The following is a 15,847-nucleotide window of genomic DNA, read 5'->3' as shown; positions in this document are numbered from 1 at the left end:
CTGAGATGTGCCCAGCGATCACGTGGGTCTGTGAGGCGGTGTGTACTGGACTTGGGCATTCTGGGTCTCCAGGCCCAGTGTTCTGCCTGGGCTGAGAGTTAGCATGCTTTTCATGCTCATGTGAGAGTGCACATTCTTTTCAATCAGGACGTTGTGCCCTGGTCAGACTGATTCGATAACAACTTGATAAGGTGTGGAATCTTCCTGTGATTAGAGGGAGAAATCCGATAAGATACACTACTCACTTGCAACAGATAAAGCTTCTCAAAAGACTGCTTCCAGTTAGAATTCCCCAGCTGGTCCTTAGGACACGGTTCATGTATTTATTATGTAACTCACACTCGGAATCACCCCTGGGGCAGATGGAACCATTGCAGCAGGTTTGTGAAAAGTTGTGTGCATGTGCTTACACATGAATGAAGGAACGGAGCCTGGAAGGTGGTTCTGGGTAAGCGAAAGGATTTACTCACTCACTTTGGCCCGTCCTTTGATGAGAGGTCGATTGTTCCCCCTTGAAGCCTTTCCTTTCCTTCCTCACAGAATTTGGTTTTCAGTTGGCTTATTTGACATTTTTTGATGGCAGCTTATAAAATTGGTAGAGCTGGAAGGAACCAGAGAGATCCTGAAGTGCCACTCTGTGGTTCGAGCAGTGAGGAAACTGAGGCACAGGGCTTGGTACTAGGCCCAGGTTTTTAGTTACAAGCAAAAGACTCAATTAGTAAAGAATCCACCTGCAATACAGGAGACCGGGGTTTGATTCCTGGATTAGGAAGATTCCCCTGGAGGAGGAAGAAATGGCAACCCACTCCTGTGTTCTTACCTGCGAAATCCCACAGACAGAGGAGGACTGTAGACAGAGGCTACAGTCCGTGGGGTCGCAAGAGTCAGGACACGACTTAGCAACTAAACCATCAAAAGAAAAAGAAATTGGGCTGACTTAAGGAGAAAAGAACTTTTTGAGAGGACCTTGAACAAAAGGCAGAAATACTGGGAAAGCTGCTGAAGACATAAACAATTGCAGCAGTCAAAGCTACAGGCCAACACCGTATCCTAGAACTGGTGCACTGAAGATGTTCATGCTGATGACTACCCCTCGGGCAGTGTGTCTGCCGTCACTGTTCACATCTCTGTCTTTTTCCCCTAGAACAGGATGGTGCTGCTGTTATTTTGCCTCCACCATCAGATTGGATGCTCCGTGTCCAGTTCTCTGGGTCACTAGCTCTAGATTGAAATCTATGTGGAGAGCATCTGATTGGTGGAACGGGGTTAAAGGTCTGTGTCCCTGGGTGAAGGTATAGACTCTGCCTCTTACAAGGCGTATGTAATGGCTGATGGGTGGATGTAGGAAAGCAAAAACAAGCAAAACCCAATATCTGTTACAGGAACACATCCAGTTAGTGACTCTTTGCGGCTTTAGAACTTGGGCCTTTTGACTTTTCTCAGTTTATAGCAAGTGTTGATTTCCTTTGCAAAAACTGGCAGAGGCTCCCCATTTTTAAAGGAAAATGTAGTCCTCTGGATGAAAACTTGGTAATTGTAATACTTTGAAACACTCTGTTATCCTATCAATGCAATTTTTCTTTTAGATTGAAAACCATTCTCCTATCTTCCTGTCCTTTGTGGCACCCAGAAAAGAATACTTGCTCATCAGTGATAAAATGTGGAGAGAGAGAGAAAGAGAAACAAAAAGCATTGTTCAGGAAGTGCACAGATTAGAGATTAGTTGACAGGTTTCAGGAAAAGTTTGCCAGATTGATGAGCAGAAACTATTTAGAACTAGAAAATGTACTGAGCTTTTTGTTTGTTTTTTTTTTAAAGAATTTTGAGCAGTAACAATACATTTCAATTAAGGTACAAAATGGTCTTGACTTTTCAGTGCATTTTTTAACTTTTTAATAATAGTTAATATTTATTGAGAACTGTGATGTCATGTGGAGTAGGAAATGGCAATCTATTCCCGTATTCTTGCCTGGAAAATTCCATCAACAGATGAGCCTGGCAGGCTATAGTCTATGGGGTCACCAAGAGTCAGACATGACTGAGTGATTGAGCATGTGATATCATAACATACATTCTATCTCACTCCTCACCCTCTGTCAATCCCACTGTTATCCACCCCGTACATATAGTGACTTGAACCTTAGAGGAAGCAACTAGCATGAGGTTTCGTGGTTGGTAGAGATGAGGCTTGAACTTAAGCCCACTCCTATGAAGGAAGCTTTGTGAATCTTCCTGTAACATAAAGAGAGGAAAGGAGGTGTGTCTGGAGCACCATGCTGGGTGATATTGTAGGAAAACTGTAGATGAAAGAGAAAGGGAAAATGCTAAGAAATGGTGAGAATTTTTGGAACTTGGAACCTTTCCAAGTTAGACTGTAAACTTGCTCTTGTTCTCAGAGTCTTGGGGCAGTCTGGGGCCAGTGCATTTTAGTCTGCTCCTCACAGTGATACTTAGCTCACTGCCTGGTGCTTAATAAGGTGTTTAATAAATATTTGTTAAAGAAATAAATCTCAAGCGTCCTCAGGTCAGTCACCTTGGGTTAAGATGCTGTGCATGCCACATTGCTACTCTCAGTAAAAAAAGACCCATATCCTTGGAGGTGCTTATCGTGACTTTGGTGCATGTCACAAACAATCATGGAGGGTGACCTGTGGCTTTAGGCCACAAAATTATGTGGTCTGTCAAAGAGTCTCCAGAGTGTCGTGCTCCCTGACTTTTCAACTGCATTTCGACTAATTTTTGTCACATTTTATTTTTTTCTTCCTTGCAAGTATAAAAACTTATTTTTGACTTGTGCTAGAGAGAGAATTAATTGGTCTGGATAGGCATGGGAGGTGATGGGCTTCTCCAGCATAAATGGATGTATAGACATTTTTGTACAGATGAGAGCAAATAAATCCCTGGAGCTTTCTGTTGTTTGCAGTTTAAAAGTGGTTTATTTTCATTCAAATCTAGCTAGATTCCTAAGTATCTGAAAAGTGCAAAACTTACTCTTCATTAAATTCATGTAAAACTTTTTCAATAAAGGAAAGCCCTGAGGGTATAGAAACTTTATGTACTTAAATATGTCATGTGAAGGCACTTCACAGTGTTTCGTTTACATGGGGCCAGAGACCACAGATCCATGCTGATTGCTAATTATTCAGATTGTAAATAGCTTATTTGAGAACCTAGGGTGAGACAAAGGAAAGATGAAGGAACAAAAGGCCCACGATAATGAAAAGGATATTGCAATGAGAAAGGCTGGGTAGAATTATGATGTAGGTCACATTCTGTGCCTGTATTTAATTGTACCTTTGTATTTAATAATAACAATGATTACATGCTTAGGGCTAACAGGTGTCATTTGCTGAGAACTGTAGTATGGATAAGTGACAGCAAATTATTCCAATTCATAAACTTTGAATATAATGCTTTTGTTTTGAATTTCACCAGTCTATACTAGAAGATATTTCCTACAAAATTGTATATCAGCCTAGGAAGATTTTTAAACCTAATTCCTGATAAGTATATATGAAATATGAATAACTAAAGTATAATGAAAAAAATCACTTTGCAGGGATTAATTAAATGTGGTGGTCCTAATACCACAGTCACATTTCTGATAGCTTATGCTTCATATAAGCTTTGGATATAATTGCACATTAGTAAGGATTAAAGTTTATAGGTGGTGGTCTCTGCATTTTCTCTACTTGTTGCTTATCTTGACCATTTTTCCTAACTGCCCCACTTTCCCTAACTCCCCAGGGAGTTGCTTTCCCTGCCCACTGTGTTCCCTTCTGTGGCCATTATTGCAGTTTGTAATTGTCTTATTAATTTGTTTCACTTGATTTTACCTGTCCTCCCTCTTAGAATGTAGTTCTATAGAACAGAGACCAGTGTTAGGTTATTTTCCCTACTCAGTGGATCCCTAATGCCTATCATCAGGCAGATGTTTGAATAGTTTCCAAGGTAAGGTAAGATGTTCCATGGAGTAGGAATACGATGAGCGAAAAGTCAGAGGTGTGAAAGAGCAGAGTTTTATTTAAGGATGACCACTTTATTTGGGCTTCCCAGCTGACTCAGTGGTAAAGAATCTGCCTGCCAAGTGGTAAAGAATCTGCAAGAGACAGGAGATGCAGGTCCAATCCCTGGATCAGCAAGAATGGCTACCCACTCCAGTATACTTGCTTAGAAAATTCCACGGACAGAGGAGCTTGGCAGGCTACAGTCCATGGGGCCACAAAGAATCAGACACCACTGAGCAACTGAGCACAGTTCAGTTCAGTTCAGTCGCTCAGTCGTGTCCAACTCTTGAGACCCCATGGACTGCAGCACACCAGGCTTCCCTGTCCATCACCAACTCCTGGAGCTTGCTCAAACTCATGTGCATCGAGTCAGTGATGCCATCCAACCATCTCATCCTCTGTCATCCCTTTCTCCTCCTGCCTTCAGTCTTTCCCAGCATCAAGGTCTTTTCCAGTGAGTCAGTTGTTTGCATCAGGTGGCCAGAGTATTGCAGTTTCAGCTTCAGCATCAGTCCTTCTGATGAGTATTCAGGACTGATTTCCTTTAGGATTGACCGGTTTCATCTGCTTGCAGTCTAAGTTGTCCCACAAACTAATCACTAGTCTGTTTATAGTATTTCTATTAATATAGGAAAATAAATTGTGTTCTTAATAGCCATCTTAGAATGCAGTCTCAAAGATTGACCTGCTTTTAAGCTGGGACTAATTTTATTAGAAAATTGGCTATATTGCCTATGTAAGTTATGTGTGTTCACAATTCCACATAAAACCATAAAACCTGAGTAGCATAAAAACAATTAGAAATTATGATGCATGCAGTCTAGAGCCCAGGAACCACAGCTGCTGAACCCACACACAGAGAGTAGCCGCTGCTCTCTGCAACTAGAGAAAAAGCCCATGCAGCAACGAAGACTCAGCACTGCCAAAAATAAATAAATAAATAAAATGATATTAAAAAAAAAAGACACGTCCAAGAATAACATGCCCAGGTTAACCTGCTTGGTACCAGGAGAATGATGAAGGCCTGTGGTGAGTCATCCCAGCAGAGCCATCCGACACCAGCTGATAGACAGGAGAAAGGACCAGAAGAATCTCTCACCCAACCCCAGACAAGAGCTACCTAGATAAACACTCCAGAATCACATCTGCTAACATTCCCTTGGCCAAAACAGTTTCACGTGTCTGGGTCCAGAGTCAGAGTGGGAATCAACGCTGTGAAGACTTTTTGACAATGGGCATGGATACAGGAAGGGTGAAGAATTCAGAGAACTTTGGCAATATAGTATGTGGCTGATAAAGGCTAATCAAATCAAGACTTCCTTATAATTCTAGATCCGATGGAAGAATATGATTTTTCACTTTATTTTTCTGGTGTCTTTGTAGAACACTTATCTTTTGGTCTTTCTTAATCCTATGATTTTTAAAAGCAAAGTCAGAAAAATCACAAATAAGGATAAAATTGAAGTGAAATCTTGAGATAGCTAGCTATTGAAGAGTAGCTATTACCTGGTTGACTCAAAAGTTCATTCAGGTTTTTCTATAACATGTCACGGAAAAACTCAAACAAACTTTGTGGCCAGTGCAATGCATGCATTGTGTAATTTCAGAGGTACCCACCTAGCCTCTCTTTGTTTATAGGATGCTAAAATCCAGAGGAATGCAGTGCATCAACTGCATTCCCCCAACCAGTTTGATTCACTCAAAACTTGTTACGCCATTATCCCAATCCAGAGCCATTCTCTGCTGTATCTTTTCTTTTTTTATATAATTTTATTTATTTATTTATTTTTGGCTGTGCTGGGTCTTCATTGCTGCCTGGGGTTTTTCTCTAGTTGCAGACAGCAGCGGCTACTCTCTAGTTGCAAGTGTGTGGGTTCCGTAGTTGTGGTTCCCAGGCTCTAGAGCACAGGCTCAGTAGTTGTGGCAAATGGACTTAGTTGCTCCCTAGCATGTGGGATCTTCCCAGATCAGGGATCGAACCCGTGTCCCCTGCACTGGCAGATGAATTCTTATCCTCTCAGCCACCAGGGAATTCCCTCTGCTGTGTCTTGTAAGGTATATTCTTCTAAAACTGCTTCATGTGTCTCTCTGACCCCCTCCACTCCCCACACAAATAACCATTTTTATAAATAATTTACTTTGGGGGGAGATTGCATTGTTATTATAATTTACCTGAAAAGTATGTTTTCATTTGACTTTTTCTTTGCAAGCTTACTCATCCTACGTAATTAAACCAGAATTTAGTAATCGCCTTTTGCACAGATATACACACACACCTATTTTGTTCTGCCTCTACTTCACTCTTCCCTTGAGAAAGGGGTATTTTAAATATAATGATTCTATTAAATCAGTTTGAATTTGGTACCTTAGCCTTTAATTACCTTTGCGGGACTGTTAAGAAGCTTCCAAGAAGCTTCCCGAGAGAGGTCATTGTGTCACTGTCAGTTTGAAACAATGAAGCGTATGCCCTGTGGATTTTGTTAGAAATGGGATTAATGCTTCAGGGAGGTATTCTTTTTCCTCCTGCATCCTTTTTCCCTATGGTAGACTAAGTCACATGAATGCATAACACCCAGGTCAGGGCACAGGGAGGTGGAAAGAAATACTCTCAGCACATTTTTTTAAATTGATAAAGTTATGATCACATTTTTTAAAATAAATATTTAATTATTTTAGTTAATCAGCTTTTTTTTTTTTTGCTAACAATTAGACTTTCTGTATGGGTTTCTGGGTCCATGAATAGGTCTGTGACTATCTATGTAAATGACCATTTAACAGTAGGCTGTAAAAGAAGATTGTGTGTAGAATTTCAGAGCATCTTGGAATTTTAGATCTGAAGGACCAGGAAAATACCAGGTAATTTGTTGGGGTTTTCTCATATTTATACATTCTTCATACTCTTTATACATTCAATGCTTATTTCTCTCTCTCTCCCCCCCTTTTTTTTACCAGCTATTTTGCATGTTAACTTAGTTGCCAAACTTTGAAACCCTCTAAGGAGAACAATATTGCTCTGTCTCCAAAATATTTATATTTGAGGCCTATCTTGTACTAGAGAATTACATCTTAAAAATGTTTTTCACTTTAAAATATCTCTCACTATCCTGGGTGCAAAGCCATTGTGGACTAAGGTAAAATCCTTCTCTGTTACTACTCACCTTCATTCTCTTTGGTGGGTAGATTTTACATTTTGTTTTCCTAAACAAGGAAAAACAGTTATAGTCCCACCTCTTATGTGCTTCCTCGCATCTGAGTTGTAAGTTCAGTATGTGCACATATGTAAGATTTCAAGTGCAAAAGGAGAACAGAGTAGGAAACAGATTTTCACAGTCCCAGTCTGGGTCCTTGCGTAAGTGCCAACATAAAATGATTCACTGATCAGTGAATAGTTTTGTGTTGCCTGGCTCTGAGGAAAAGGATTTGAAAATCCAAACTTAATAAGCAGATCAGTTGGGTGGGAGAGTTGATATTATTGTTTTGCATTCCAATAACATGCAGTGTTATCAAAAACATTTTTCTTCAGCAGTAAAATTACAGGAGGCATATAGATACCTTTCAGAATGTCAGGAAAAGGAGTTGGGGGGAATTTAGTTAAGAATAGTGAACATATACCACTTATCACAGGAACCATACACAGTGAGCCTCTGGGTATCTCAGGGTAAAGGGTGAATTTAATGTCGGTCGGGGAGTGGGAGGTCAGCCCTGAATCAAAGCAGGTACTTGAATTAAGCTTAATGTCTGGAAAGAAGGGGACTCCTGGGTAGAGGTGTGAACTCCTAGGCCCAGAAGAAAGTCAAGTTACTTAATTCCTCAGTTTTTAGGAGCTTATAATAACTGTGTTTGCATTTCCCAGTGAAGCACAGGACAACTTGTGGGTTAAGTCTAGAGGGAATCATTCATATCCATTTCTCATTCTGCCTCACTTATTCAACTTAAATATGAGGGCTAGTTTGGGTTTAAGTGTAGATTTTACACACTTCTGGGTTTTCCCTCCTTCCCTCAAGTTTATTGCCACCAACTTACTGATAAACTGATTTTTTTTCTAAACTTTAGACAAAGCATTCTGTTTTATAGTTAGAGATAATACTGTAAATCTATAAGGGCTATAAGATTTATATAAATCTGGAAGACTGTAAAAATCTAAGACTATAAATAAACCTGTTTATTTAACACATTGAATGGAATTTGGCTAAATTTAACACTTCCTGAATACCTGTTCTGTGCTTGGTACTAAAGAGAAAGAGAAAAGATGAAAAGTAAGACTTCCTGCCTTCCCATGACAAGGCCAAGGAGACATGGAAATCAGGCAGTAATTACAGTGGAATGTTACTTACAGGATAACAGAAGTGTCCCTGTATCTTTCTCACCATTAAGTTCCCTGCATTTGTCACGGTGCCTGAATCATAACTGAGGCTTATCATTTTTTTAAGTTGATGGGTACATGGATGACTAGTTTCATAAAGACTGTAGAAATGGTATGTACAAGGTACAATATGGATTCAGAAGATGGGATGAACAACTTGGCCTTGGAGGGGTTCAGTACAGATAATGAAAGTCTTTATGGGGAGATATTTGAATCAGCTCATGGGAGAGAAATAGGAGTTGTCTAGAGCTTCCAGGATGGTTTTCCAGCCAAAAGGATTCATGTGGACAAAGGCAAGGAGGTATGAAATGACATGGATGTTCAAGAAGTTGTAAATGTTTTTTTTCAAGAATAAAGGGAGTAGAAGACTGCAGGGAGAGCCTTCATAAATAAGTGACATTTCTGACTCGAGTCAAGGCAGGTGCTGCTGGCTATAAGGGTAAGCGTGCAAAATAAAGAGCAAAGAGACTTGTTTCCACCTCCCATTTTTAACTGAGGTTCATCTTATTTACCTTCAAAAGTATTGGCATTTGGAAGCTAATTCAGGAGGTGTATCTTAGTATAAGTGGTATATCTTAGCATAGAAACAATAGAGCCTGATGAACTATACAAATACTGTTCCAATGAGATTCTATAATTGGAAAATATATTAAAAGAAAGATTGTGTATTTTCAAAAGTTAGTTTCATTACTGGATGATCATTAAATAGATATACAGTATATCACTTTACAGGGGCTTCTCTGGAGGCTCAGGGGTAAAGAATCCACTTCAATGCAGAAGATGTAGGTTCAGTCCCTGGTGTCGGAAACATTCTCTGGAGAAGGAAATGACAACCCACTCCAGTATTCTTGCCTAGAGAATCCCATGGACAGAGGAGACTGGTGGGCTACAGTCCATGGAGTTGCAAAGAGTAGGACACTACTTAGCAACTAAACACTAACAACAGTATATCACTTTACAAAGGGATCTGTCATTTAATAAATGGATTTCTGTCTGGTTCCTAGGAACAGTGATGTCATATAGGATTTAAAGTAGTTGATTTACATGTGGCTTTCTCACCCTGTGTCTAAGTCGAGGCACACTTGCACTGGTGAGAGCTTTCCTACCATAGGAACATGACTTGGATTTCTTGTGCTACCCCTTAAATGTTTCATTGCTATGTACTAGAAAGATTAGGTGGGATGGGTACTTTCTTTAACTTAGATGTATAATCTGTTTGTATGCTTTTAACTTTATGGATCATATTTTCCAATTTTAAATGAGGCCACATTAATAAAAGTGAGTTTCTTAAACTTAATTTTAAATATACCTACTATTTTAATTGTACCATTAGGGTCAAGCTAGGTGAAATTGATAGAAATGCTGCCCCTCTTCTCTTTCCACTTAAAGTTCAGCTGCTGCTGCTGTTGTTTTCTTTCTTCTACTTTCATTTTACTCATCTTTGGATAAAATAACTCCTTATTTTGCATGTCAAGGTTTAATGTATGTTCTTAACTTGATAGAGACTTTAATTTTGAGGGAAAGGTTCTTGGCTGATTGCATTAGTTTAGCAGTTCTAGAATAAGATGTCTGTGGGGAGGGGCGGCAGGGTCCTGTCATTGATTCTCTCTTTATAACTGTGCCCTTTTAGCTGCATCCGATTACCTGTGGTGCTTCTGACCCGGCACAGACTGAATCACAAGGAAGAAACTTTACATAAACCATTTATACTAAATGCTTGGTATGCCAGCAACATAAATCAACAACAATATCCATTATAAATTCATCCCTTTATCAGTATTATCTTGATAGAACTGATCCCAATGTGTGGGAATTTGAACTCTGCTTCAATACATCTAGTCCTGTGTAATTAATTATTCAGGGCACAGAGAACCTGGCCCCTGCGATGTAGAGTAATTCTTCCTGGTCAGCGTTAACTCCACTGGCAATAATAAATAGAAAAAGTCTCTAGTGATGCCAGTATTTTAAAGTGATTAATCATCTTTCCCCGCTTCACCTCCCCCTCAGTTTTCTTTAACTAAGATTTCTCAGCAATAAATCTTTAACAATACAGGTAGGAATTGTTCTGTAATTAAATTTTGCCCTGCTTAATTTCTTACCTTTTATGTACGACAAAAACCAAAAAGTTAACATTTTAAGGAGGTCTGATTGAAATTCAAACCCAGAAAACTCCTTTTATAGAATACTGAGAGATTCTCTATGGAAGATTAAGCTCTTGATTTTGAATATTAGATAGAGCACGTATTCATAAAAATTGTTAATCAACACCAGTTGGAGTGTCAAATATTCTGAAGTTTTGAATTACTTCACTTTTGTGTGTATGGGTTGTCTGTATTAGGAAAAGCCTGACATATACATATGTTCCCAAACGGAGAGAATAATTACTTATTTCTTAACTTGCAGATAATTGATGTGAGCTCTGTAGGAAAGGGAGACTGCATCCTTTTGTGGTACACAGACAGAGTGCAATTGCGGAAGTGGCAGGTGAATGCCTGACTGAGAATGACCATGTATTTCCAAATCGTGCAGCCATCAAGTCTATTCCACGTGACAGGGACAGATGTGACATATCTGTTGTGACACACTTCTCTACCACCAGTCTGTGGCTTGAGGTGACTCCTGTCCCTCCTCTGATGCTTCCTCCCGCTGCAGGACAACACAACGACGCACGGATGAACCTTGCCATTGCTCTCACCGCTGCCAGATATGGGGCTGCCACGGCCAATTACATGGAGGTCGTGAGTTTGCTCAAGAAGACAGACCCCCAGACAGGGAAAAAGCGTGTGAGTGGTGCACGGTGTAAGGATGTGCTCACAGGTATGCAAAGGCTCCGGCAGGGCAGATTTCTTAGCATCTTGCTTTGTCCGTACAATGACTGAACGATAATTCCTCTGTCACTTCTCTTTTATTGATGCCAGATTTCAGAGTCCTATTACCTATATTCCTTATTGTCAACAGCAACTGGTTTTGCATGAAAATTTTCCTTTGTGGAACCTGGCAATTTTTTTCCTCTTTGTGTTAAACATTAATGATGATCATGATAATAATGTCTGCAAAATTCCCACAGCTATGAATGCATTATGTTTTCTTTACAAAAACATGTTATTAAGAAAAGTCAATAAATGTGGCAAGTTTCAAAAAGTATCCTTTAGGTGACAGAAGCAGTGTGTTTACTTGCCGTTCAAGTCAATCACTTTAACTTTGGTGAGATTTGCTTGCCTGTCCATTTTTGTGACCTCTTGGGCGAAGTTTCAGAATTACATCGTTTCCTTCAAAACCACTGCTCACACTTTTGAGTTTTAAGGAGAAAGCGGCTCATTTACTCACTTTCTTCCTATTTGGCACTTTAATGCCGGGCATTTTGCAAACTAGAATGAGAGCTGAAATGAAAAAGCAGCGTGCTTTTTTTCCTGCAGTTTGGACTTGTTGGTTAAATGTACTCACATGCAGGCCTGTTGTGTGGCTTCTCAATGACTCTGGTTGCCTGTATCACTCAAGTGATAATATATACTCCACCATAAATTAATAGATGAATTAATAATCTAAAGCATCAGTGAGCAGAGAAACAAATGGGGTGTGTGACTGACGCTGCTTTCTTTCACAGGGGAGGAATTTGATGTGAGAGCCAAGTGTGTTATCAATGCCACGGGACCTTTCACAGACACTGTGCGCAAAATGGATGATAAGGACACCACAGCTATCTGCCAGCCGAGTGCTGGCGTCCACATCGTGATGCCTGGTTACTACAGGTACCCGTGTTCCCGCTCATGCGTCGTCGCCAGAGAAGGAGGGCTGCAAGAAATTGTCTACACGTATTCTTGTAACATACCTTTCTTAATAATAGGTGGTATAACTCACTGTTCAAAATGAGGAGAAATGAGTGAAAAAACAGCTCTTCCAAAACACAAAACGCAAACCGGTCTTGAGAATTTCTTAGTTTTTATGGCAATACTCCTTTTTATGAGTTAGTGATTTGGAATCTGTTTTTGTACTTTTTTCAGCATACTCATCATCAGAGGCTAAGTCTTAGTATTTTTGAATTTTAATTTTCATGAAAACCCTAAAATTAATTTTGTAAAAATGTCCGTAAAAGACATTTACATGAAAGCACTAAAAAGTTCATTTTATGAAGAATCTGAAAATGAGGACCAAATATTCTTATGTTTATAATTTTTGAAATATATTTTGAAAAATAATTTATAATTTCTGATTTATCATTTTGGCAAAGATAATCAGAGGTAGAGAAATGGGCAGGGATAGAGATGAAATAAGAACAGCTATTAATTGAAAATCCTTTAAGTGGGGTGTTGCACATGAAACTGCAATTTTTATGTGCATTTGAATTTTTAGTATTTTTTATTTTTAATAAATTTGAGAAGAAACATGTATGATCCTAAGAAACTGATAATGATTACCCCTAATGTACATTTCAAAACATCTGGGGAAAAATTCATGTGTCCATGATGAATATGGAACATTTTTATTTGCATATGTGGCAATCTAATAGGCAAACTAGTACATAATTCTGTGAAATCATGATTTATGTTCAAGGTATTCATTAAGACATCATTTGTAGTTAAGAAATATTAGAAGCCACGTAAGTTTCTAACCTTAGGAGGATGGATGAGTAAATTATGGTGTATCTGCACAAGGGAGTATTATATGGCCATTAAAAATTCTGAATAATTTTAGTGTCCTAGGAAAACCCGAGAGATACAGTTTTAATTTAGAGTGGAGGATACAAGATTGTATGTGTAACATGATCAAATGTTATATAAGTATCTAGAAAAAGATGAAGTATTTTAAATACCAATGGTGATTGCCTGTAGGTGATGTGATTATATGTAAAAGGTTATAATTTCTAGGTAATGTGGTTAAAATGGGAGTTATTGCTTCTATATTCTAATAATTTTCCATAAAATACATATTTTTAATATTTGATAAAACAGATATACAGATCCATGATATTTCATTTAATATCTGCATTCTTCTAGAATGCTATCCCACCATGTAATATATGATGCTGCCTTATTAGTTTTCCACTAAGTCTTCTTGAAGAGAGTCCAAGATATTGTACCAAGCACACTTCTAATGAGAAAGATATCTCACTTCTACCAAGAAGAATATTAACGAAATTTCGTATCCACTAGCTTCCAAGGTTTCTTTGTTGTTTTCTAAATGTCTACATATAATTGATAGACAGTCATTAGTGTTTTCACTTACAACTGTAGAGACCATGGTGCTTCCAATCTCAATAATAAAAACTTATGCAGTGGTGCTTAATAAAGTTTTAAAGACTGTTGAGCAGAAGTTTAGTTCAAATGAAAAGGAGAGAAGTAAATATATGTACGTGTTGCAAATGTTTCTTGTATATAGAGGTTTTCAAAAATAGCTTCAGACACAATTATATGCATTTATTTTGTGTTGGATAAAATAAAAATTTGCAAGGTCAGCTAGTTTGTAAGTTTTTGGAAGCATTTTCTTTTAGCAGTACAGACGTAGTACCTGAAGTATAGACACACACACGTCACCATAATCCTCACATTTGCTTCGATCTTACTTGTGCACTGTGTTTCATGTCTTTATTCTTGTCCCGTGATACCAGAGGACACATTAGTGTTCTATATTATTCCCTATGTTATTTCTGCCACTTCATAATGACGCTGTTTGGGACAAGCCAGTTTATTCTGTAAAACTTAGTTTGCCTGTCATTAAAATGTGAAGACATTCCACTCTTTCCAGTATACAGACAAAGACAGTATGGAATATGATAAGGTGATACCTTGGTAAAGAACTTTCTGGTTTGTTCATCACTTTACCCCTTGTTAACTGTGCAACTTTGGGAAGCTGCTCATTTTCAGCTTCTGGTTCCTTATCTCATGGTAGTTCCTAATTTGTGTACATTTTGACAATGTTTGTTTGTTTGTTTTTTCTTTATTTTCTTGACTGCTACATCCACAGCTCCTGGTACTTTATCTAGTACATAACAATGACCAGTAAATACTTTTTGAATGAGTTCTACCAACTTTTTGTGTTAACTTGCCCAAATTGAGATTGTTCCTTTTTCTAATTAAAATTTTAATCTTATACCTATAAGGGAATTTTAAATATACAGATATTAAAATAGTAAACAAACTATGATTTTTCTTTTTACTGCCTAGATAACTCCCGTAGACAAAAATAAACAAAAGTAATCACTATAGAAAAATAGAAAGATATAGAATGAAAAGTGAAAGTCTCCCTCTTTTCCCCCATGTCCCCAGCTTCAGTTTTTGATAATGCTTCCTTCTGATTTCTTCCATAAAATTTTATGTTTATACTCGCACAAATGTATATCCTTTTAAACTTTTTTCATGAAGGAACTCATGCTATACATATGTTCTGTACTATGCTTTATAATATGCTAACAACAGAGCAGACAGGTGGTTTTTAAGAAATATAAATATATATCACCTGCATGTAATATTTTCAAAACAGAATGTCTTTCTTAATCCTAAAAATTAGGCATTAGTTTCAGACCCATCGGAGAAAGCAATGACACCCCACTCCAGTACTCTTGCCTGGGAAATCCCATGGACGGAGGAGCCTGGTAGGCTACAGTCCATTGGGTCGATAAGAGTCGGACACGACTAAGCGACTTCACTTTCACTTTTCACTTTCATGCATTGGAGAAGGAAATGGCAACCCACTCCAGTGTTCTTGCCTGGAGAATCCAAGGGACGGGAGCCTGGTGGGCTGCCATCTATGGGGTCGCACAAAGTTGGACACAACTGACGTGACTTAGCAGTAGCAGTTCAGACCCATGCCTGTAAGTTGTAAAAGTGTTAGTCACAGCTGGGTCTGTTTAAGATGCAGTAACTGATCTTGTTCTACTTTGGGAGAAATTAATATCTCCGTTTTTAGCACCTTGAACCACAACCACTAAACATCCTGTGGGGAACCTTAGAGGAGTGGTCTGGCAGCCCAGTTCCTGTTCAGTCTCTGTTTGCAGATGAGTCCCTTGGTTTGGGATTACAGTCTGGGTTAATTGTTTGGTCCCTCTTTCAGTACTGACTTTGAGCAGCTGTATCGCTGGCATCCGAGGGTTGGTTTTTCTCTCCATATCAAATTGTTCTCTTGGGTGGGTGAGGTCAAGAGATCTCAGACTGAAATAGCTCTCTGGATTTCTCAGTCAGTCTTCACTCAACAGCTGTAACTCAAGGGTTCTACCAGGTCCTCAGAGATGAGTAAGAGCTTATGGTGCTGCCCTTATAAGCCAGCTAATAATAACTTAAGGCCTAGCATTTCAACTAGAACCTGATTAGTTTGACAGCACAGTGACTTCAGGAGCCACTGATTTATTGAGTGTAGGCAGCTAAATGGGGAATGAGGACCAGGTATGCAGTCTACCCTGTTGGGCTATTTTCAGAGTTTCTTTATGGCATTTATTAAGCTTATTATGACCCTAACTAACATTCCACATGTGGAATTATCTTGT

The 15,847-nt window shown here is 38.8% G+C and overlaps 1 protein-coding gene across 4 annotated transcripts in view; it reads left to right on the top strand.

Annotated features, from left to right (window-relative positions):
- GPD2 (glycerol-3-phosphate dehydrogenase 2) overlaps positions 1-15,847 on the top strand; it is a 144,262-nt gene that overhangs the window by 97,729 nt on the left and 30,686 nt on the right. For 3 of the 4 annotated variants that reach the window (XM_061135796.1, XM_061135797.1, XM_061135798.1), the window contains 2 exons: positions 10,900-11,187; positions 11,975-12,119. In XM_061135796.1, the coding sequence (XP_060991779.1) occupies positions 10,900-11,187; positions 11,975-12,119 (433 nt within the window). The remainder of the gene's footprint in view (positions 1-10,899; positions 11,188-11,974; positions 12,120-15,847) is intronic. The other variant, XM_061135799.1, reaches the window with a different exon arrangement.

Source organism: Dama dama, chromosome 33 (assembly GCF_033118175.1).
Source record: "Dama dama isolate Ldn47 chromosome 33, ASM3311817v1, whole genome shotgun sequence".
In the NCBI taxonomy this organism is placed as follows: domain Eukaryota; kingdom Metazoa; phylum Chordata; class Mammalia; order Artiodactyla; family Cervidae; genus Dama; species Dama dama.
This window is presented reverse-complemented; position numbering and strand designations above follow the sequence as displayed.